At 46.1% G+C, this 21,386-nt stretch overlaps 1 protein-coding gene across 5 annotated transcripts in view; it reads left to right on the top strand.

The window, feature by feature from the left end:
* Nucleotides 1-21,386, top strand: part of LOC309619081 (ADP-ribosylation factor 2) — a 53,712-nt gene that overhangs the window by 13,268 nt on the left and 19,058 nt on the right. For 4 of the 5 annotated variants that reach the window (XM_082373875.1, XM_082373877.1, XM_082373876.1 and 1 more), the window contains exon 5: nucleotides 133-1,925. The exons of the other annotated variant lie outside the window; for it this stretch is intronic. In XM_082373875.1, coding sequence (XP_082230001.1) covers nucleotides 133-294 — 162 coding nt within the window. In that variant the 3' untranslated portion in view covers nucleotides 295-1,925. Of the gene's footprint in view, nucleotides 1-132; nucleotides 1,926-21,386 lie in introns of those variants that run through there. 5 annotated transcript variants of the gene reach the window in all.

Raw genomic sequence — 21,386 nt, 5'->3', positions numbered from 1 at the left:
GGTTTGGAGCCTGAGCCACTGGGAGGCTAGAGAGAAGACTGTGGGTTAAGGGCAGACGTTGGGGGAAGAGTATAATGGTCCGTTATGAGGATATAACATTTACAGACTGACTCTTGAATATTCTCTCTCAAGGATCTTCCCAATGCTATGAACGCAGCAGAGATAACAGACAAGCTTGGCTTACATTCTCTCCGCCAGAGAAACTGGTACATTCAGGCTACTTGTGCCACCAGTGGAGATGGGCTTTACGAAGGCCTGGACTGGCTCTCCAACCAGCTCAAAAACCAGAAGTGATGGGAAGCGCTGCGTTCCCTGTGCGTCGTGGCAAAGCCAGCTGGCCTCTTCAGTGTGCGTGTGTGCGTGTGAGGAGCCGAGTGTGGGTGCGTGGCCGGACGTGGGAGCAGCTTTCTCACATGGTGCCTTATACGCCCTCTAAGGGAACCAGTCTTACATGTTACAAACAACCAGTGTTACATTTTATATGCTACCTTCCATTTCAATAGCTTTGGTGACCAGTTTTGCAGTCTACGGAGGAGTCCCGAGGGTTCCCTGGTGCCCGATAGCCAGAGTGGTCTTCATGGTGGGAGGAAGGGGGAGGGCGGGCCGTGGGCTGACTTCCTTTGTGTGGTTCTAGCCCAGGCCTGGGGGGGGGGGGTCTCTGCACACCTGGGGGTCCTGTTAGACTTGGCATCCTTTCGTAAAAAGGAAGGAACTGTCATTCTTTCCCATCACTGCCAGAGCTAGCAGCTCACTTTTCAGTGCTTTAAAGCAAATGACCCTCAAAGACAAAAAGGCCCTTGCTTACCGCAGATGTTAAGTTGTTAAGATGTTAAGATCTGAGCTTAAGTTATTTTCTAGCCCAGACATCCTGGTTTAATGGACTTCATTGGGAGGAATCAGTGATCCTTTTTCATTAGAAAAAAACCCCCGTAATGCTAGACCCCGTAACAGAAATCATCTAGTCCTTCGCTTCCTTGCCTCGTATTTGCCACATGGAGACCCTTTGGGGTAGGAACCCAGAGCATGGCCGAGGCTCTTTACCGAAGCCACGCCGCCGCTCACAGGGCCGGGTTAAGGAGGGGGAGGCGCCACCGTGTTTGTGTCCCTACGTCACTGTCTCCTGAGGCTGCCACTCCCACTCCTCGGCGCTGAATGTTCTCCACTCGAAGCAGGAGCTTCGCTCCCGTGATGGAATCGTCACTGTGTACAGTGTCTTAGCCCAACTTGCAGTTTAGCTTAGCTGTGTTCCCAGAACCACACACCTGTGAGTTCTGCGCGTTTGTGAGAGAATCAAGAGGTTCATTCGGGGAACGAGACTCCCAGCAGCCGAGTTGGTTGGTGCTAAATTTTGCTGTGAAGAATGTCTCGTCCAGACCACTCTCCGTGACACTGACTCCCTCTTCTGGTTGGCAATACTGTCTTCCGTGGAAACGTGCTTTATGTTGTCCTCAAAATAGTAGTAACAGTGGCCTGGAAATGAGCTGGATTCACTCAATAGTCTAGAGCTCTTTTGCCCAGACAGCTGTTGGCCACATTTGTACCTAAGCTGTTCCACTACTACCTTTCAAAATTCCTTTTTCAAAAAAAAATCTTCATTTCAGATTACAGAGGAGGAGAATATAAGATGAATTTTAACAAAAGTAAACCTTGTTTACTGATAACAATGAAGTTGCTCTTACTAGGAAGAAATTTCATGCCATGATAAATGTGGAGTTTTTTTCTTTAAAACATTGACTTTGAAGAATGTTCCTTGCAATACTGGCGGTGAAGTCCAGATTTGATTTTTAACCATGGAGTTAAGTCCTGAGAAAGATTTAGATTGTACGCCTCAAATTGGCAGGGACTGTGTCTCAGACTTTTGTGTTTATGCTTAGTGCCGTGTACGTGGTACAGTGCTGTGTCCCATTAAACACTTGTTGATTGGTTGGACGGTAAAGAACTTGCTCTGGAGGAGGAGAGGACAGCCATGTGCTTCTGGATGTCTCGAGCTACTACTTTAAAATCCCTTTCCCTCTGCATCTTAGCAGACTTGCTGTTGAAAACTCCCAGGGCACTTGCACAAAAGGCAGAACCCACGGAGGTGCTGTCCCGGCCCCTCTGCTTTCAGCAGTGCTCCTCGTTTTTACCTTACATGACACTTTGAACTGCTGTCTTTCTCTTTCCGTGAATTTGGAGCTGCTCATTTGGGGTTTATGGGGGGGGGGGCACTTCAGTGTAGTGGCTTTGAGCAAAGACTTGGGTCCCTGAAAGCCAATTTCACATCCCAGCTGTGTCCTCACTGGCTGCTTGGCCTCAGGCCTGTTACTCTTTGACTCCATATCTCTGAGCCTCAGTTTGCTTAACTGTTAAATGAGGATAATACCTACCTCATAGGGTTGTGAGACCTTTGTATGCCTTGCCTGGTGTTTTCCCTGGGGATATCTTGATGGCCAAGGTGTGAATTGCAGTGCTGGCCACAAACTGATCCGTATTATTTACAAGAGCAGTGAAGTGGGATGGGATGGGGGGCTATGTTTAATCTTTCCCACTCTATTCACCTAATCCTGCTGAATCCTCTGTCCTTTTTCTAACCATGGGAAGTGCTAATAAGACCATTAGGGATGCTTGTTTAAAAAACCAGATTGCTGTGTCCCACACTCACTGTTTTTCTTTTCTTTTTTTTTTTTTTAAAGTGTGATTTTTAGCATATTCACAGAGTTGTGCGACCACCCTACTAATTTTAGACTATGTTCATCACCCCCAAAAGAAACCCCGGGTCCATGAGCATCCAATCCCTATTCCTCCCTTCCCCATGGCCCCCCTGGCCACCACTAATTTACTTCCTATTTCTATGGATTCACCTATTCTGTTAAGGTGAGGGGCCTGGGGAGCTGGTGGGTGCTTGGGAAGTGCTGAGGTGCTGTTGGCCTGAACACAGCTTCAGTCCGGAGGCATCAGCCTGATGACAGAGGAGGCAGAGCCCCAGGGAAAAGACTGCCCCAGAGTTAGGTGACTGGAATTTATTACCTTGAGAGGGAAAGAGGTGCTTCTAATAATTATGCAGGGACATGGGGCATAAAAGGGGATGTATGGTTGCCCTATCAATCAGAATGGCGAGAGCTCTGAATCTGGAATCAAAGGCCAAGGCTGAAATTCGAGCTCTGCTCATTCACTAGCTGGATTCAACTGGACTCAACCTCTGACTCCCAATTTCCTTGTCTGGAAAGGAAGTTCCCAGGCTTACCTGGGGTACAGCTCTGTGTGAATGCCAAGAATATGGGGGTAATGGCGGGGAGGTCCATGAGTCAATTCTATATATTGTGGGTCATGTAATTTAATCTATTAGATTTCAAGTGAAAGGAAGCATGACACCTTGAAGTGACCTGAGTCCTTTGTCCACGGGTATCTGGAGGTTGTCAAACAGTACACAGAAAATCTGACAATATGCTCTGAAGACCCTTTTTTCTTTCGCAATTTTTGATATTCTTTTCACCCTTTCTGGCAGCAACCTTACTGAGGTACATTTCCATACAGTTCCCCCATTACACTTCGCTGGTTTTATTCGATAGTATCCTCCCAGATTTGTACAACCACAACTGCAATCAATTTTAGAACATTTTCATCACCCTGAAACGAAACCCTGCAGCCTGTAGCAGTCACTCCCCATTTCTTTCATACCTCCCGGCCCTAGGCCATTACTAACCACTGGTCTCCGTTCTATCTAGATTTGGTGGGGACACTTTTTAAACTTTGGTCTTTACCACCAGGCGGGCTTTGAGGAGTACCACGCTAAGAACTTTTCTCCTATTTTGATTTTCATTCTTTTACTCTAATGCACGGCATGGGAAGGCTTCTAGGAGGGTGCTGTGACCAACACGCAAGCCTTGGAGGGACCCCTGAACTAGGTGACTTCCAAGGTGTGTCCAAATCCTTCGACCAGCTACTAATTTGGTCAGTAAATAGCTTGCTGCTGCTCACTGCCACTAGGTGGTGCTGCTGCCCCACCCCACTGACACGCAGCCCTTGCTGGGGTGGGTCGCCGGCGTTCCCAAGTGTGGGAGAATCCATCCTCTTGCCTGGACACCAAGAGTGACCCAGAAAACTACAGCCAGGGATATGCCTGGAAGAGAAAGACAAAGTAGGCACCCAGAGCACCCAGGAATTGACTGCCAATAATGACAAAGGTGGCCCCGACAATTGTAATCGTGAAGCAGTAATCTCTGCTATTCACTGAGCATACTGGGTACTCTTCTAGGCACTTTGCACACATCATGTCTAATCGTCACACCCAGCAAGGCACTTGTATTATATCTGCTTTGCAAAGGGGAAAACCAAGGTTCAAGGATACAAAGTGATTTGCTGGTGGCCACGTGATCATGATTCAAATGCAGGTCTGGGGCACCAGGGCCCATGTCTTTCCAGTACATACTACTGCCGTGGGCTCTGGCCTCCAGAGGTTGCCAGAGGTGGAGGGAAGGCAGCAAAAGTGCCCAGTGGAGACATCTGGGGAGGGACACAGAGCAGCACACGCAGAACTGTGTCCGCTGACAAGCCAGGGGAATGAGCAGTGGATGAAGGGGAAGAGCCAGGGCACAGAGATACGCTGAGGCCAGTGGAGACCTGGACCTACCCTGGATGCTGATAATGTTCTTGGGAAGCAAAAGTGATAATCACAGTGTTCTAAAACTGGATTGTGGCGATGGTTGTATAACTATAAATTTACTAAGAACCATCAAATTGTTTGCTTACCGTGGGTGAATTGTATGATACATGAATATTCAATAAAGCTGTATGAAGTTTATAACCATGAAACCAATAGCGATGAGGGTGCCAACTCGGTAGGTCTCAGCAGTGCTGTAGGCACTTTGAGAAGAGAGGGAGAGTAGCATCTCGGAGTAGAAAGCCTGCCCAATGGCTGTCCAGCATCTGCTTGAACGCTTTCAGTGTCAGGAAGCTCAGTACCTCATAAAGCAGCCCATTCTAGTTTGAGATAACTCTCTCTAATCCTTAGAAAGTTGAAATCTATCTCTTAGCCTGTTGTGCAGAATAAACCTCTTTGCTTTGCCATATACCATCCCTTTCAGTGCTTGAGGACAGTCGTTGCATTCCCCCCACAGTCGTTTTTATCCTGTATAGAAATCCCCAAGGTTTTTCACAGGATGAGATTTCCAGCCTCTCCTGTTCTCCTGGTGGCTCTGTCTGCCATACTTGCTTTGATCTGTCAGCATCCTTCCTAAAATGCGGGGCCAGTGGTGGGCCCGATATTCTGCAGATGCCAGTCCGGTACTATGGTTAACAGATTGGATCCTAGCGCTAAGGCTCTCTGGATTCAAATCCTCTCTCCACTACAGGCCAGCTGTATGACCATGGTTAAAAGTACAGACTTCTCTGAGCCTCAGTGTCTCCGTCTGAGTTATTGTTAGGGTGGTGCTGACTCTCATTTTCTGAGGGGTTCTGCAGTCCAACCCCTTTAGGTGGGCTTGGCCTGGCTTGGTGATGGCTAGAGTAAAGGACAGCAATCCAAAATAGCAAGCTGTCACAGCTGCTAATCAGCCCAGTGGATACACACAAACCAATAGGGGAAGGGGATCTGCCATCTCTGCCTACAGGGCTTTCCTCCCAAGGAGCTTTGGTCCCTGGTAGAGGGGGTGTGGCGATGGGGAGGAAGTGGCAAACAACATCAGCCGATGGGCCTGACTCAGATGCTCAAGGAGTTACTTCCTTACATATTTGTAACTCCCTTCTTTTTCTTTCCTCAACGTTTTTATTTGAAAATTTTCAAACATACAGTGGAAAGCAGGATTTAGAAAATCTTCACCTAGATGCAACAATTGTTCACTTTGTTCCATTGGTTCTTTAGATCTCTGTTTATATACACTTCTTTTGCTGATTCATTTGAAAATAACATGCAAACACCACGACTCTTTACCCCTAAAAATTTCAGCCCGGATCTCCTAAGTGTGAAGATATTCTGAACATAAACACAAGACAATTATCACACCTGAGAAAAGCTGTACTCATTTCCTAATATCTCATTTCCAGTTCATATTTAATTTTCCTCACTTGTCTACCAGTTGTCATTTATAGCAGGTTTTTTTTTTCCAAACCAGAATCCAATCAAGTTTTATCCATTACATTTGTTTTTGTTTTTTTTTTAATTTTTATTTATTTATTTATTTTTGGCTGCACCGGGTCTTCGTTGCTGCGTGCGGGCTTTCTCTAGTTGTCGCGAGCGGGGGCTACTCTTCGTTGTGGTGCGTGGGCTTCTCATTGCGGTGGCTTCTCGTTGCAGAGCACAGGCTATAGGCACATGAGCTTCAGTAGTTGTGGCGCACGGGCTTAGTTGCTTCGCGGCAAGTGGGATCTTCCCGGACCAGGGCTCGAACCCGTGTCCCCTGCATTGGCAGGCGGATTCTTAACCACTGAGCCACTAGGGAAGCCCCTGTTTATGTTTCTTTAATCTCTTTTAAGCTGGAGCAGTCTGTCCACCTTTTTTTGTTGTTGTTGTTGGCTTTTTTTTTTGGCTATGCTGTGCGACCTGCAGGATCTTAGTTCCCCAACTAGGGATCGAACCTATGCCCCCTGCAGTGGAAGCATGGAGTTCTAACCACTGGACCGCCAGGGAAGTCCCCGTGGCATTTTTTTCAAGAGAATGTCTTCTTAATCTCACCCTTTATCCACTGCACAAACCACTCTCCCAAACAACCCCCAGGGTGGGGCTCACTGGACAATGTGTTGCTCCACAATTTATTGTTATTCCAGCCCTTTCTCTTTGCAGTGCATTCACTTGAGGAAGAGGACACCACACTGAGACCCCCCTAGGCTGGGTCTGCATAATTCAGCCTTAGTCAGGTCAATGGCTCCGTTTGGTTGAAATCTAACTCAATTCACTGCTCACTTCCCCCTGAGGGTCCCAGGAATGTAAACACCCTGCAGATTCTCCCACCAACACTGTTTGTCTCTTGTGATGTTGCCCTCAATTCACTGACTCCACACGTTATATTTCTGCTCAGTCTTACATACAAACAGACTTTTCCCTCTGCCAGTATGATAGCCATCCTTTTTGATCAAAACGGCACAAGAAGTATCAAGAAATCACTCATGTAAGCACAACACAGTACTGGCATACAGTAAGCACTCAATAAATATGAGCTGTTGTTGCTGGAGCAGTGTGCACTGGGACCGTTCTTCCTCTAATCTCCTGTATAGCCGAAGGTTGCCATTGTGCTTTGGCAGCTACTTCATGCTAAAGTTAACACATTAGCTTCTGATCATTTCCAATCTCTTTGTCAGATCTCTTCCATGAACTGCAGTGAAGCCACATCCCTCTTCTACGTTTGTTCAGCTGCTTTTGGGAACCTCATTAACGACATTTGTCTCTTTTCATTTCTTCTAGGCCCTGGCCCATCATCCCAATCTGTCGGCTTCATTTTTTTTTTTTTTTTGGAATTTTTGAATATTATTTTATTTATTTTTTTATACAGCAGGTTCTTATTAGTTATCCATTTTATACATATTAGTATAGTATATGTCAATCCCAATCTCCCAATTCATCACACCACCACCACCCTGCCACTTTTCCCCCTTGGTGTCCGTACGTTTGTTCTCTACATCTGTGTCTCTATTTCTGCCCTGCAAACCAGTTCATCTGTACCATTTTTCGAGGTTCCACATACATGCGTTAATATACGATATTTGTTTTTCTCTTTCTGACTTACTTCACTCTGTAGGACAGTCTCTAGATCCATCCACATCTCTACACATGACCCAATTTCATTCCTTTTTATGGCTGAGTAATATTCCATTGTATATATGTACCACTTCTTCTTTATCCATTCATCTGTCGATGGGCATTTAGGTTGCTTCCATGACCTGGCTATTGTAAATAGTGCTGCAATGAACATTGGGGTGCATGTGTCTTTTTGAATTATGGTTTTCTCTGGGTATATGCCCAGTAGTGGGATTGCTGGGTCATATGGTAATTCTATTTTTAGTTTTTTAAGGAACCTCCATACTGTTCTCCATAGTGGCTGTATCAATTGACATTCCCACCAACAGTGCAAGAGGGTTCCCTTTTCTCCACACCCTCTCCAGCATTTGTTGTTTGTACATTTTCTGATGATGCCCATTCTAACTGGTGTGAGGTGATACCTCATTGTAGTTTTGATTTGCATTTCTCTAATAATTAGTGATGTTGAGCATCTTTTCATGTGCTTCTTGGCCATCTGTATGTCTTCTTTGGAGAAATGTCTATTTAGGTCTTCTCATTTTTGGATTGGGTTGTTCGTTTTTTTAATATTGAGCTGCATGAGCTGTTTATATATTTTGGAGATTAATCCTTTGTCCGTTGATTCGTTTGAAAATATTTTCTCCCATTCTGAGCGTTGTCTTTTCGTCTTGTTTATGGTTTCCTTTGCTGTGCAAAAGATTTTAAGTTTCATTAGGTCCCATTTGTTTATTTTTGTTTTTATTTCCATTACTCTAGGAGGTGGATCAAAAAAGATCTTGCTGTGATTTATGTCAAAGAGTGTTCTTCCTATGTTTTCCTCTAAGAGTTTTATACTGTCCAGTCTTACATTTTGGTGTCTAATCCATTTTGAGTTTATTTTTGTGTATGGTGTTAGGGAGTGTTCTAATTTCATTCTTTTACATGTAGCTGTCCAGTTTTCCCAGCACCACTTATTGAAGAGACTGTCTTTTCTCCATTGTATATCCTTGCCTCCTTTGTCATAGATTAGTTGACCATAGGTGCATGGGTTTATCTCTGGGCTTTCTATCCTGTTCCATTGATCTGCATTTCTGTTTTTGTGCCAGTACCATATTGTCTTGATTACTGTAGCTTTGTAGTATAGTCTGAAGTCAGGGCGTCTGATTCCTCCAGCTCCGTTTTTTCCCCTCAAGACTGCTTTGGCTATTCGGGGTCTTTTGTGTCCCCATACAAATTTTAAGATTTTTTGTTCTAGTTCTGTAAAAGATGCCACTGGTAATTTGATAGGGATTGCATTGAATCTGTAGATTGCTTTGGGTAGTATAGTCATTTTCACAATATTGATTCTTCCAATCCAAGAACATGGTATATCTCTTCATCTGTTGGTATCATCTTTAATTTCTTTCATCAGTGTCTTATAGTTTTCTGCATACAGGTCTTTTGTCTCCCTAGGTAGGTTTATTCCAGGTATTTTATTTTTTTTGCTGCAGTGGTAAATGGGAGGGTTTCCTTAATTTCTCTTTCAGATTTTTCATAATTAGTGTATAGGAATGCAAGAGATTTCTGTGCATTAATTTTGTATCCTACAACTTTACCAAATTCATTTATTAGCTCTAGTAGTTTTCTGGTGGCATCTTTAGGATTCTCTATGTATAGTATCATGTCATCTGCACACAGTGACAGTTTCACTTCTTCTTTTCCAATTGGTATTCCTTTTATTTCTTTTTCTTCTCTGATTGCTGTGGCTAAGACTTCCAAAACTATGTTGAATAATAGTGGCGAGAGTGGGCATCCTTGTCTTGTTCCTGATCTTAGAGGAAATGCTTTCAGTTTTTCATGCCATTCCCTTCTGGCTTGTAGAGTTTCTGCTGGGAAATCTGCCGTTAACCTTATGGGGAGTCCCTTGTATGTTATTTGTCGTTTTTCCCTTGTTGCTTTCAATAATTTTTCTTTGCCTTTAATTTTTGTCAATTTGATTACTATGTGTCTCGGCGTGTTTCTCCTTGGGTTTATCCTGCCTGGGACTCTCTGTGCTTCCTGGACTTGGGTGGCTATTTCCTTTCCCATGTTAGGGAAGTTTTCGACTATAATCTCTTTAAATATTTTCTCTGGTCCTTTCTCTCTCTCTTCTCCTTCTGGGACCCCTATAATGCGAATGTTGTTGTGTTTAATGTTGTCCCAGAGGTCTCTTAGGCTGTCTTTATTTCTTTTCATTCTTTTTTCTTTATTCTGTTCCGCAGCAGTGAATTCCACCATTCTGTCTTCCAGGTCACTTATCCGTTCTTCTGCCTCAGTTATTCTGCTATTGATTCCTTCTAGCGTAGTTTTCATTTCAGTTATTGTATTGTTCATCTCTGTTTGTTTGTTCTTTACTTCTTCTAGGTCTTTGTTAAACATTTCTTGCATCTTCTCTATCTTTGCCTCCATTCTTTTTCCGAGGTCCTGGATCATCTTCACTATCATTATTCTGAATTCTTTTTCTGGAAGGTTGCCTATCTCCACTTCATTTAGTTGTTTGTCTGGGGTTTTATCTTGTTCCTTCATCAGGTACATAGCCCTCTGCCTTTTCATCTTGTCTATCTTTCTGTGAATGTGGTTTTTGTTCCACAGGCTGCAGGATTGTAGTTCTTCTTGCTTCTGCTGTCTGCCCTCTGGTGGATGAGGCTATCTAAGAGGCTTGTGGAAGCTTCCTGATGGGAGGGACTGGTGGTGGGCAGAGCTGGGTGTTGCTCTGGTGGGCAGAGCTCAGTAAAACTTTAATCCGCTTGTCTGCTGATGGATGGGGCTGGGTTCCCTCCCTTTTGGTTGTTTGGCTGAGGCAACCCAACACTGGAGCCTACCTGGCTCTTTGGTGGGGCTAATGGTGGACTCTGGGAGGGCTCACGTCAAGGAGTACTTCCCAGAACTTCTGCTGCCAGTGTCCTTGTCCTCACGGTGAGCCACAGCCACCCCTGCCTCTGCAGGAGACCCTCCAACACTAGCAGGTAGGTCTGGTTCTGTCTCCTATGGGGTCACTGCTCCTTCCCCTGGGTCCTGATGTGCACACTACTTTGTGTGTGTCCTCCAAGAGTGGAGTCTATGTTTCCCCCAGTCCTGTCGAAGTCCTGCAATTAAATCCCACTAGCCTTCAAAGTCTGATTCTCTAGGAATTCCTCCTCCTGTTGCTGGACCCCCAGGTTGGGAAGCCTGATGTGTGGCTCAGAACCTTCACTCCAGTGGGTGGACTTCTGTGGCATAAGTGTTCTCCGGTTTGTGAGTCACCCACCCAGCAGTTATGGAATTTGATTTTATTGTGATTGCGTCCCGCCTACCGTCTCATGTGGCTTCTCCTTTGTCTTTGGATGTGGGGTATCTTTCTTGGTGAGTTCCAGTGTCTTCCTTTCGATGATTGTTCAGCAGCTAGTTGTGATTCCGGTGCTCTCACGAGAGGGAGTATGTTGGCTTCATTTTGAATCTTGGATTTTGTCATTGAGTGTATCAGTTCTCCCTCCAAGTTTGGCTTTCTGCAAATTTGATATCATGACTCATAAGTCATCATCTCAATCACTGATAAGACATATTGAACGAGACTAGGGCATGCCATCAGAAACCTCCCTCCAGCTTGATTCATTCGTGTATTTGTATAAATAAATAAATAAACAAATATTTACTGAGCACCTAGAATGTGCTCTGGAGTGGGCACTGTGTGATTATTATTATTATTTTTTTAATTTATTTTTTGGCTGTGTTTGGTCTTCATTGCTGCGCGTGGGCTTTCTCTAGTTGTGGCGAGCTGGAGCTACTTTTCATTGCAGTGTGCAGGCTTCTCATTGCAGTGGCTTCTCGTTGCGGAGCACGGGCTCTAGGTGCGAGGGCTTCAGTAGTTGTGGCGCGTGGGCTCAGTAGTTGCAGCACATGTTCTCTAGAGTGCAGGATCAGTAGTTGTGGCACACAGGCTTAGTTACTCTGTGGCATGTGGGATCTTTCCGAACCAGGGCTCGAACCTGTGTCCCCTGCATTGGCAGGCGGATTCTTAACCACTGCGTCACCAGGGAAGTCCCTGTTTAATTCTTTAGATGTGGATATTCAGCCACCTACAATTTGGTAGCCATACTTTAAACCTAGCCCTTATTCTTCATCTTGCCCATGAGAAATCCTGAAAAATTCTGTCAGGTGCTTTGCTAAAATTAAGTATACAATTTGTATAGCGATGCCTCCATGTACCAATCTATTAATAACGGAAATAAGGTCAGTTTGACCAATTACTCTTAATAAGCCACATTGGCCACCAGTAACACCTGCCATCTTTGATAAGGGCTCAAAACCTAGCTGACTACAGATCAACAGCAGACATACCAATCTGTAATTTCTGGAATCCATTTTCTCTGTCAAATCTGGGCATCTCCAGTTTTTCCCCACCTCTCTCAGCCTCCTGATTTCTCAAGATTTACCAGTAGGGGTTCTACATCATACTGGAAAATTTTCAGATGTATTTAGTTGGAATCAAGAGCTCGTGCAAAGCAGCAGGGCTCTCCTTGAGTGCTGCATCGTCTATCTTGGGTCCCCATTATTCCATAATCATGTTTGTTAACCTTTCCAGGTTGAATATTATTTTCTTTAACAAAGGAAATGGGAGAAAATTAGGAGAAATAAGGCTTTAACTTATTTCAGTGTTTTATTAACATCACATCATCTTCCTTGGACTATTATTCTTGCTCTGAAAAAAAATTTAGCTTTTAAAGGCTGCTTTTGTTACATTTACATTTTATTATAAGCTCTCATCATTCTGAGATTCACTACTACTACTACTAATATGAATACCACTTAATATTTATTGAATACTTACTGCATTCTAGGCACTGTGCTAAATGACTTACGCATATTCATCTCATTAGTAAACATTTCTGAAACTATCCATTCTTATAATTTGTCCTTTAGTTTTTCTCATTCGCAGCCTCTTAAAATCTGAGTTTAGCCGTGAGCTCCTGGTGCAACCACTTGTGTTTCTTTTCTTTTTCTTTTTTTTTTTTCGCTTATTTATTTTGGCCACACTGCACAGGTTGTGGGATTTTAGTGCCTCAACCAGGGATCCAACCCAGGCCCTTGGCAGTGAGAGTGCGGAGTCCTAACCACTAGACCACCAAGGAATTCCCCACTTGCATTTCTTAAAAATGCCGCGTCTCATTACTCTCTCATGGATGGGTGGGTCCTGCCTCTGAAGCCAGGATGATCCGGGTTTGGGAGGAGTCCTGCCTTCCAAGACCTGGAGGAGGGCTGGTTCCCTGGGGCTGAAGGGATGATGCAAGGTCATGACTCAGGCTAAATGTTGGCTTTGTAAGGGAAGGGAGAAGCTAAAAATTAACCAAGGAAGGATGCAGAAGATGGAGAGGTAGGTTGAGCACCGGGACCTAGGCCCTAGGATGCAGGGAAAAGGAGTCCAAAGGTTAAAGTTTGGGAAGCTGGGCATGGTCAGGAAGTGGAGGGACATCATTCCAGATGGGGGCTGTACCGCTGTGAGCCCATCTGTGAAAGTTCATTTTACTAGTCAGCTTGACTGGGCTAGGGGATGCCCAGCTGGCTGGTAAAACGGTATTTCTGGGTATGTCTGTTGAGGGTACTTCCAGAAGGGATTAGCATTTGACTCAGTAGACGGAGTGAAAAAGATTCATCCTCACCGGTGTGGGCTGGCGTCATCCATTCCATTGAGGGCTAGAACAGAACAAAAAAGTGGAGGAAAGGCGAATTCTTTCTCTTCTTGAGCTGAGACATCCATCTCTCCTGCCCTCGGACATCGGAATTGGAGGTCCTGGTTCTTGGCCTTGGACTCCAGGACTTACACCAGGCTGACCCTCCTTTGGCCTTCTTTATGCCACCAGCTTTCTTGGTCCTCCAGCTTGCAGACAGCAGATCACAGCACATCTCAGCCTCCATAATTGTGTAAGCCAATTCCCGTAATAAATTTCCTCTCATATATCACTCTATATCCTACTGGTTCTATTTCTTTGGAGAACCCCACTGCGCCATCATTTCTTCTTTTCAACAATGAGGGTCAGAAATGAGTCCAGAGGAGTGGCTCTCTCTACTATTTTCTCAACTTGCTGAGGACTGAGGCCGGCCATAAACAGGTAGAACCTTACAGGACACTGTACTTTTAGCAGAATGAGTCTTTCTTATGACTTCCCGAGAGCCGAATTTCCTCACCACTCCTGAATCTTGACTCTGTTCCATGCTGTGATTTGCATTAAAAAAAAACTAAAGATATAGCCTCCTCGCTGTGCTGTCAACTCTTGGAGATAAGGGCTTGTTTTTTGCAATCCCTTTGTGTTTTCGAAATTGCCTCCTAGGACCTGGCACTGGGTAGGTGTTTAACAAATATTTGGTGAGTTTTAGTGAATGAAATCAAAGTGCTCTGCTTATGCTCTTCTGGCTGGGTCGTGTAGAGAAAAGTCCCAGGGCAATATCATTTCTAGTCTTTCTCCTTTAACGACCTTAGAAATTCTCCACAACGCATCCATTCTCAGATGTGAGGATTTCCAGGCAAGTGATTTGCACACAGAGACTGCTCAATATATGTTACTTGTTCGTCTAACTAAAGACCCCAGAAGAGGCTAACACCCTAAAGGAGCAAATATTTCTCTTTTAGGGCTTCCCATTCCAAAGCAAAGATCATAGGGATGAGCAGGCAGAAGGCAACCAATAAATACTTGGTGACTAATTAGGGAGTATAAATATGCAACAGTGGAAATTAGAAAGAAAAAGAGCTGCATTATAGATAATCAAATAACAAAGTTATCCAGAACAGTAGAATCTACCTCTGTGAGCTGTGGGTGTAGGAGAGGAAGCGTTGGCTGGCAAGGCCGATCTTCCTTGTAATTGGTTTCCATTAGGATAATATTGCAATTAGCCTGGGATATTATAGCAGCTACCTTCTAGTCTTGGGACAAACTCCTGGGGGATTTAAGCTGGGTGGTAAAAGCAGGTTGTCCCAGGAATAAATAAATTCATTGTGAACCACTTCTGAGTCAACCCTCCCCATGTGGCTAATGGATGCTCAACCATCATTGTAAACTTGACTGCGTTGCTTTGTTTTGTATCAATGACACTTAAACACAAGCTCGAGACTCTGGATGGCCAATTAACAGAACATGGCTCAGGAAATTAGAAGTTTCAAATTTCAGAAAAATCAATGAGTTTAGACAACTTGAGTATTTTCTCCTCATTAGGGCAGACAGCCTCAGCCTCCAAGTTCTGGCTGACGAGGACTTGCTGTGAAGACAGTCACCAAAGTGAGTAAAAAAGAGTGCTCTCAATTATCTTGTCAGTTATTGAGATATTTAAAATATCCACCTCACCCTCCTCAACAATCCCACTTAAACAGCTCAATTTCATGTGTTATAATCTGCTGACAGACCCAGGAGAATGGGCTGTCTGGGGATGTCTGGTCTCCCTGGCTGGGGTGGGTATGGTTTGGCAGGTCAGGGTCCTCTCTGCCTGTGACAGAACCAAGCCACCAATTCTTGCTCTCTGACCCCTCCAACCAGCAGATTTTCACTTCATTCATCCCATCTCATCCACCACACTTCTTCTCTTTCTTCTGTGACAAGAGAGACAGGTGTAGTGCACAGAGTTTTTTGTCAAAGGGTCTGAGCTGGAATCCCTGCCTGGCTCCACTGCCAACTAGTTAGGTTCTAGCTTTCTGAGGCTCAGTTTCTCCATCCATAAAATGGGTACAATAATATCCTCCCGAATCACTCAGAAGGTTGCTGGAAAGGGGTGGTGACTATGTGACTGCCCTAAGCTTTAGAGAGCTGCCTGGGTGCTGGTTTGTAGCCCACAATCATTACCAGACACTGACTGATGATCAGCAGCCCTTAAGATCAGCCCCAGTAGCCTCCGTGTTGATGCAGGGTTCCCTGTAGATGGCGCTGTGGCCCGGAGAGTGGTGCTAGCGATAAACCAGGGCAGGTGGGATCACACCCGGGAGTTTGGCAATCCGTGAGTCCAGCCTGGGTTTCCACTTCCTGTACGTCCTGAATCTGTGCCCGCACAAAATGTCTCCCACTGCCACCTTTGGTTTCTTGTAGGGCCAGTTATCTGCTAAAATCAGCAGTCCTCTATTTCTCATTTTCTGCCCTCTCCAGTGGATGGAGCAGTGGGTGTCCCCGGCCTCCTCTGCCCAGGCCTCTCCTACCTGGCCATGCCCTTTGACCCCTGTGAACCCCTGCAGCAGGTGATGTGTCTGCAGCTCCTTCGATCCCTTTGGGGCATCTTAGCTCTTAGATGACTCCCGTGGGCTTCCTTCCCCTGTGACAGAGGCTGCCATCTCTGCTCTTGGAAACACCCTTGTTCGGACTTCATTTCTCATCTGAGATGAAGCCATGTAGTCTGAGAGAGTACCTAAGCCAGCGCTAAAGGAGAGGGGCCCCCGGACCCCTGGTGTCACTAAGAAGACAAAGGCTAAAGGGCATGGCTGGGCTCCAACAGGCAGGTTAGGGTGGAATCCCAGCCCACCAGGGGATGCCCTACACCTCCCTTCCCTGCTGCACGGAGAAGAGAATGATCCCTGCCCTCTAGGATGCAGTAACAAAGACTCAACGAGGTGAGTCACGCAGTGGGCTTGACAGAGTGCCAGGCACAAGGTGATATTCAAATGAGGGTGATTACTATTCAATGAGGAGTAGAGGTGATGGCTTGGGACATCAGACCAGGGAGAATACAAGGCCAGGTAGTGAGGGAGGACCGTGGGAGGGAAGTGATAGTGGGTTCTGGAGAGGAGGGTTTCTTGGTGGCCTTTGAAAGCCACTGTGGGAACCCGCCCTCACTCAGCTGACCCTCTGGGGACAGCCCGGCTGGCTGGGATCTGGGCACCGGGCAAAGTGAGCTGACCGTCTGGCCAGCTGTTTTCGTAAAGAGATGGTGTCAGAGGCTTTGAGAGCCGAGTTCCTTTGACCCACAACTGGCAGTGGAGGCCAAGGCCCCCTGGAGACCACCACACTCCTGATCAGGAACTCTCAGGCCAGCAAACTGCAGGTGCCAGTGGGCGCAGGATCGGGTCTGCAGGAAGCCTGTGCAGAGGCCTGAGGGCCAGAGCCTGCGCTGAGCAAATCATGAGGGCACTGTCTCACCCTCCTGGTCAGTGATCCCCGTCCCCCAGGGGCGCCATCTCCTCTGTGTCCCACGAAGATCCTTCCCTTCCCCGGCTGCAGCACTTCTCACACTGCACGATTAGAAGAGCGGGTTCCGAGGCCAGGCAGCCCGGGTTCACTGCCGGCTCCCCTGTGCATTAGCAAGTTGACCTTGAGCAAGTTACTTAGCCCCTTTTGGCCTCAATTTCCTCAACTGCAAAATGGAACTGTTGTGAGGGTCTATGGAGTTAATTCATGTAAGGTGTTGCAGTAGGGCCTGGAGTTTAACACGTGCCCCGTATGTGTGATCCGGAACCACTGTGTGCCCGGGGTTCTCGGTGCTCCAACACCTCATCTCGTTCTCTCCCATTTGAAAATCAGTCTTTCTGTCTCTCTCTCTCTCTTACTTTCCTCTTCCCTTCCCTAGCACAGTTTTCATTCAACAAACACGTATGAAGGGCCTGCCACATGCCAGGCACTGGGGAGGGGAGGGTTTGGGGCCACAGAGGTGGAATATACAGTGAGCCCTGGACAGGACTCTCCAAAGCTGTGATCTGTCCGCCCTGCTGCTGTTTTTACCATTGCTACCATGGAGCCGGTCGCCCGGGCCCTGAAGACTGGTCCAGCCCAGCCCCCACAGAGACAGGGCTGCCCCGGCCCTTAGCCTCCCGGGAGAGCTGGCGATTCTGCGGAGGGGGAGGAGGCAGCAGAGGGAAGCGTCTGGCTGGGAATGAATGGGGCTGGTGGCTGACAGCACGGCCGTCAGATCCGGAGCTCCTCGTCCAGGGACAGCGTGCCTCTGCCCTGCTAATGACACAGCTGTCACTCACAGGACACCATCGAATCATGCAGGACCAGACACGGCTGTCTCTCCCCTGACAGGGTGACACATGTCACGGGGGCCTGGGGAGCTCCGAGGGGAGAGTTGGGATACCCTCCCCCAATCGGGTCACACAGAAATGTCCTTACACACCTCAGTGCCTTTGCACAGGCCGTTCACTCTGCCAAGCCTGCCCTCCCCTACCTCGGGCCTTCTCTATCAGATGGTGACTCACGTGTCCTTCAAGACTCGGTTCCCGGATCACCTCCTCCAGGAAGCCTTCGTCATTGCACCGGGATGGAAGGAATCCCTACCTTCTCCGCGCTGCTCTGGCATCCACAGTGGTCACGGTGAGTGATGGTTATTTGTTTAGGTGTTTGCTCCCCCGCCACACACAGTGAGTTCTTGAGAATAAAGGCCAAGTCTCAGGTTTCTCTGTATCCCAGGGCCGAGCACACAGTTGGCGCTCCACAAATGTGTGTTGAGGAGGGGATTGTTACTGCTGCCACCATCCACCCTGCACAGTCTCGACACTAAGCAGGATCCAATCCCTGCCTGATGCCTGGCCGAGAGCCACAGAACCGCTTTAGTGAGGGGTTGGGGTTTGGAAGGCCAGCTGGATAGAAGGATCTAGAACAAGGGGATCTTTTCCTATTGAGGACCAAATTTAAGCTCTTTTTTCCTAATGAACTAGGAGAGACCCGTTTGGAATTGTCTCCAAATGTACTCGATGGATTTGAGCTCAGAGCTAGCTAAGCCTCTTATTCCCATCTGAGGTGACGCACAAAACGTGAACTGCACTCACCAAAGGTGGAAGTGAGACAAGATTTCCCAGGCAGAAACCCAGGGAGAGTCCTCCCACAGACCACAGAGGGAAAAAACAAGAAGCAGTTTTATTTCAATTTTGTAATCAGAAACAAAGTGTTCTGTATGTTTGATCTTAAGATGGAGAAGAGAGAACAGAAAATGACGACAAATGCAGGAAGCAATTAGGAAAAAAATTCTTCCCATTCTTTGTGATGGTCAGTTAAGGAAGAAAGGCAAGGAGGAAGAGAGAACAGGAAAGGGAAAGGAAGGAGGGCAGTGTGCAGAAGAAATGACGTGAAAGAAGAGAGAGACCCTGAGAGAGAGGATCTTTGAGAAAGCCAGAAGAGATGAACATAGAAACACGCATCCCCACAGACACACAGACACAGACTCATACACACAGACACAGACACAGACTCATACACACAGACACACACAAACACACACAGACACACAAACACACACAGACACAGTCACACATGCACACAAATAGACACACAGACACACACATAGACACACAGACACATACACACAAACACACACGTTTAATCTCATCCAAGACTTACTTTCTAAAATTAGTTTTGTTTGTTGTTTTTACCATTGAAGGGGGCAATTTTGGACATATTCCTCTGTTGTTTTCTGACCTCTAGAATGAAAAGTTGCCGATGAGAAGTCTGATGCCATTCTTAGTATTGATCTCTTTTTTTTACAATCTGATATTATCCCCCCCTCTGGAAACTTAATATCTTCTTTTATCTTCATACGCATCACCATGAAAGAAGTCTGGGCCTCTATTCGTTCATGTGTTGGATGCTCAATGGACTTTCAAAATCTGGAAATGCAGGTCCTTCAGTCCTGGGAAATTTTTTAGTGTTATTTCTTTGATAATACATTCCCTTCCATTTTCTCTATTCTCTTTCTTTTGTTGGGCCTCCCAGGTAGATCTTCTACTTTCCCTATTTTTTCTCTCTCTTATTTTCCATATTTTTATTTTTAAAGAGGCATTTAATTTTTTAAGATTAATTAATTAATTAACTTATTTTTGGCTGTGTTGGGTCTTCGTTGCTGCGTGCAGGCTTTCTCTAGCTGCAGTGAGCAGGGGCTACTCTTCATTGAGGTGCGCGGGCTTCCCACTGCGGTGGCTTCTCTTGTTGCAGAGCATGGGCTCTAGGCATGTGGGCTTCAGTAGTTGCGGCAGGCAGGCTCAGTAGTTGTGGCTCACGGGCTCTAGAACTCAGGCTCAGTAGTTGTGGCGCACAGGCTTAGTTGCTCCGCGGCATGTGGGAATCTTCCCGGACCAGGGATCAAACCCGTGTCCCCTGCATTGGCAGGTGGATTCTTAACCACTGTGCCACCAGGGAAGTCCCGATTTGGGCTTTAGACTCTCAATTTCTCCACTGAATAAACCCCCTGCTGGGGTAGGGAAAGGTGATCACCTAGTGGCACCAAATGGGTGTGGGGACCTTGGGCATCTTTCTACTGATCCCCCAGTTTCCAGTTGGGCTGAACTTGTCCAGTTTCCATTTCTACAACTCATCCTTTTCTTTTGCGGTCCCCAGTCGGTACCTGCAATCCCTGTGTCTTGCCAAGATTCCACAGCTTGAACTGGCTCCATTCTCATTAGCATCCCCCCTGTGTAGGCACATGGTGTTCAGATTTCTCAGCTCTGATAATTCCTCCACCTGCTTTCCATCTTCCAAAAATCTGTTGACATCTTTTGTCTTCTGCTAGTGTTTTTTTCTCTTATTCTTTTCATTCTTGTGGGCTTATACCTTTTTTATACCTTGACGCACATTTTAGTGGAGTTTCAGAAAGAAACAATGATAAATCTATGTGCTTGATTTGCCAGGTTTAACCTGTGGGATTAAAGATTTTTCATGCTATATTGTGTTTTTGCAGCTATAGACATAAGGAAAAACAAGAGGAGGTCTCCTGTATTCTATACCAAATATGTTACAGAGTCTCTTCTTATCAGAGCAATCTTTCTAATCTGGGTCACTGGTTCTTAAAAAAGATGGGGGAAACTGAGGGAGATCCTGAGAAAGGAGCCTGAGATGATCAAAGGGATGGACTTTGGATTCAGGGGAAAGTTTGAAGGTGTTAGTGATGTTTAAGTGGGAGAGGAGGCTCCGGGATGGTTTAGTGATTCATTTGAATTCATTTTCCTTCAAGTGATTTCTGCCCTGATGCATCACCCCCCGCTCTCCTACTTTGTGTTCATGTGAACTGCTAAGTTGCCGTGGAAGAGGCAACCTAAACTTGAGAGAGTGGGGGCTCGGGGGAGAGACCAATACTGTATTAATCAGGATAGGTTAGGCTACGCTGCGGTAATAATTCAATGCTGGAATTTCAGTGTCTTAACACAGGAAAGGTTCATTCCTCTCTCATTTCGCCATCTTGTCCCTGCTTGGTAGCTCCCTCCAAGAGGTGGCTCAGGGACCCAGGCTACATCCATCTCACAGCTGTATCATCTGGAATACACATTTTTCTCAAGGTTCTGCAGAAGGGGAGAAAGAACTGGAAGATCATGCAAGATGTTGTTAAGGGCTGAGACTGGAAGGGGTTTATATCACTTTTACCCATAACCATTGGCGAGAACTCTGTCATATGGTCCCACATTACCTGTAAGGGAGGATGGGAAAGGAGGTCTTCCTGTGTGCTCTGGAGGAGAATGCAGTGTGGTAAGGAAGTTGCATTGTCTCTGCCATCTGTCTACTAGGTTTTCTGAGGGAGATGCCAATATTCTTAGGGGAAGGGGAAGTATGGTCTCTGTATCCACAAAGCCTGAAAGGAGGAAATGATGTTCAATTAAAGTAGGAGGCAGCAGTCAGACTTAAAGAGAACTTTCTTGGTTTTAAGGGAATCAAACATTAGAAAGGACAATTGAGAGGTGACATCTACCCTTGCAGATTCCTGAGAAAAGAGGTCCTGGGAGTTGATGGATCTACCTGCTTGAGGGATGAACCAG

The sequence above is a fragment of the Balaenoptera borealis genome, assembly GCF_965194805.1.
Source record: "Balaenoptera borealis genome assembly, chromosome: 20".
Classification (NCBI taxonomy): domain Eukaryota; kingdom Metazoa; phylum Chordata; class Mammalia; order Artiodactyla; family Balaenopteridae; genus Balaenoptera; species Balaenoptera borealis.
Note: the sequence above shows the minus strand (reverse complement) of the source record. Positions and strands in the feature narration are given on the sequence as shown.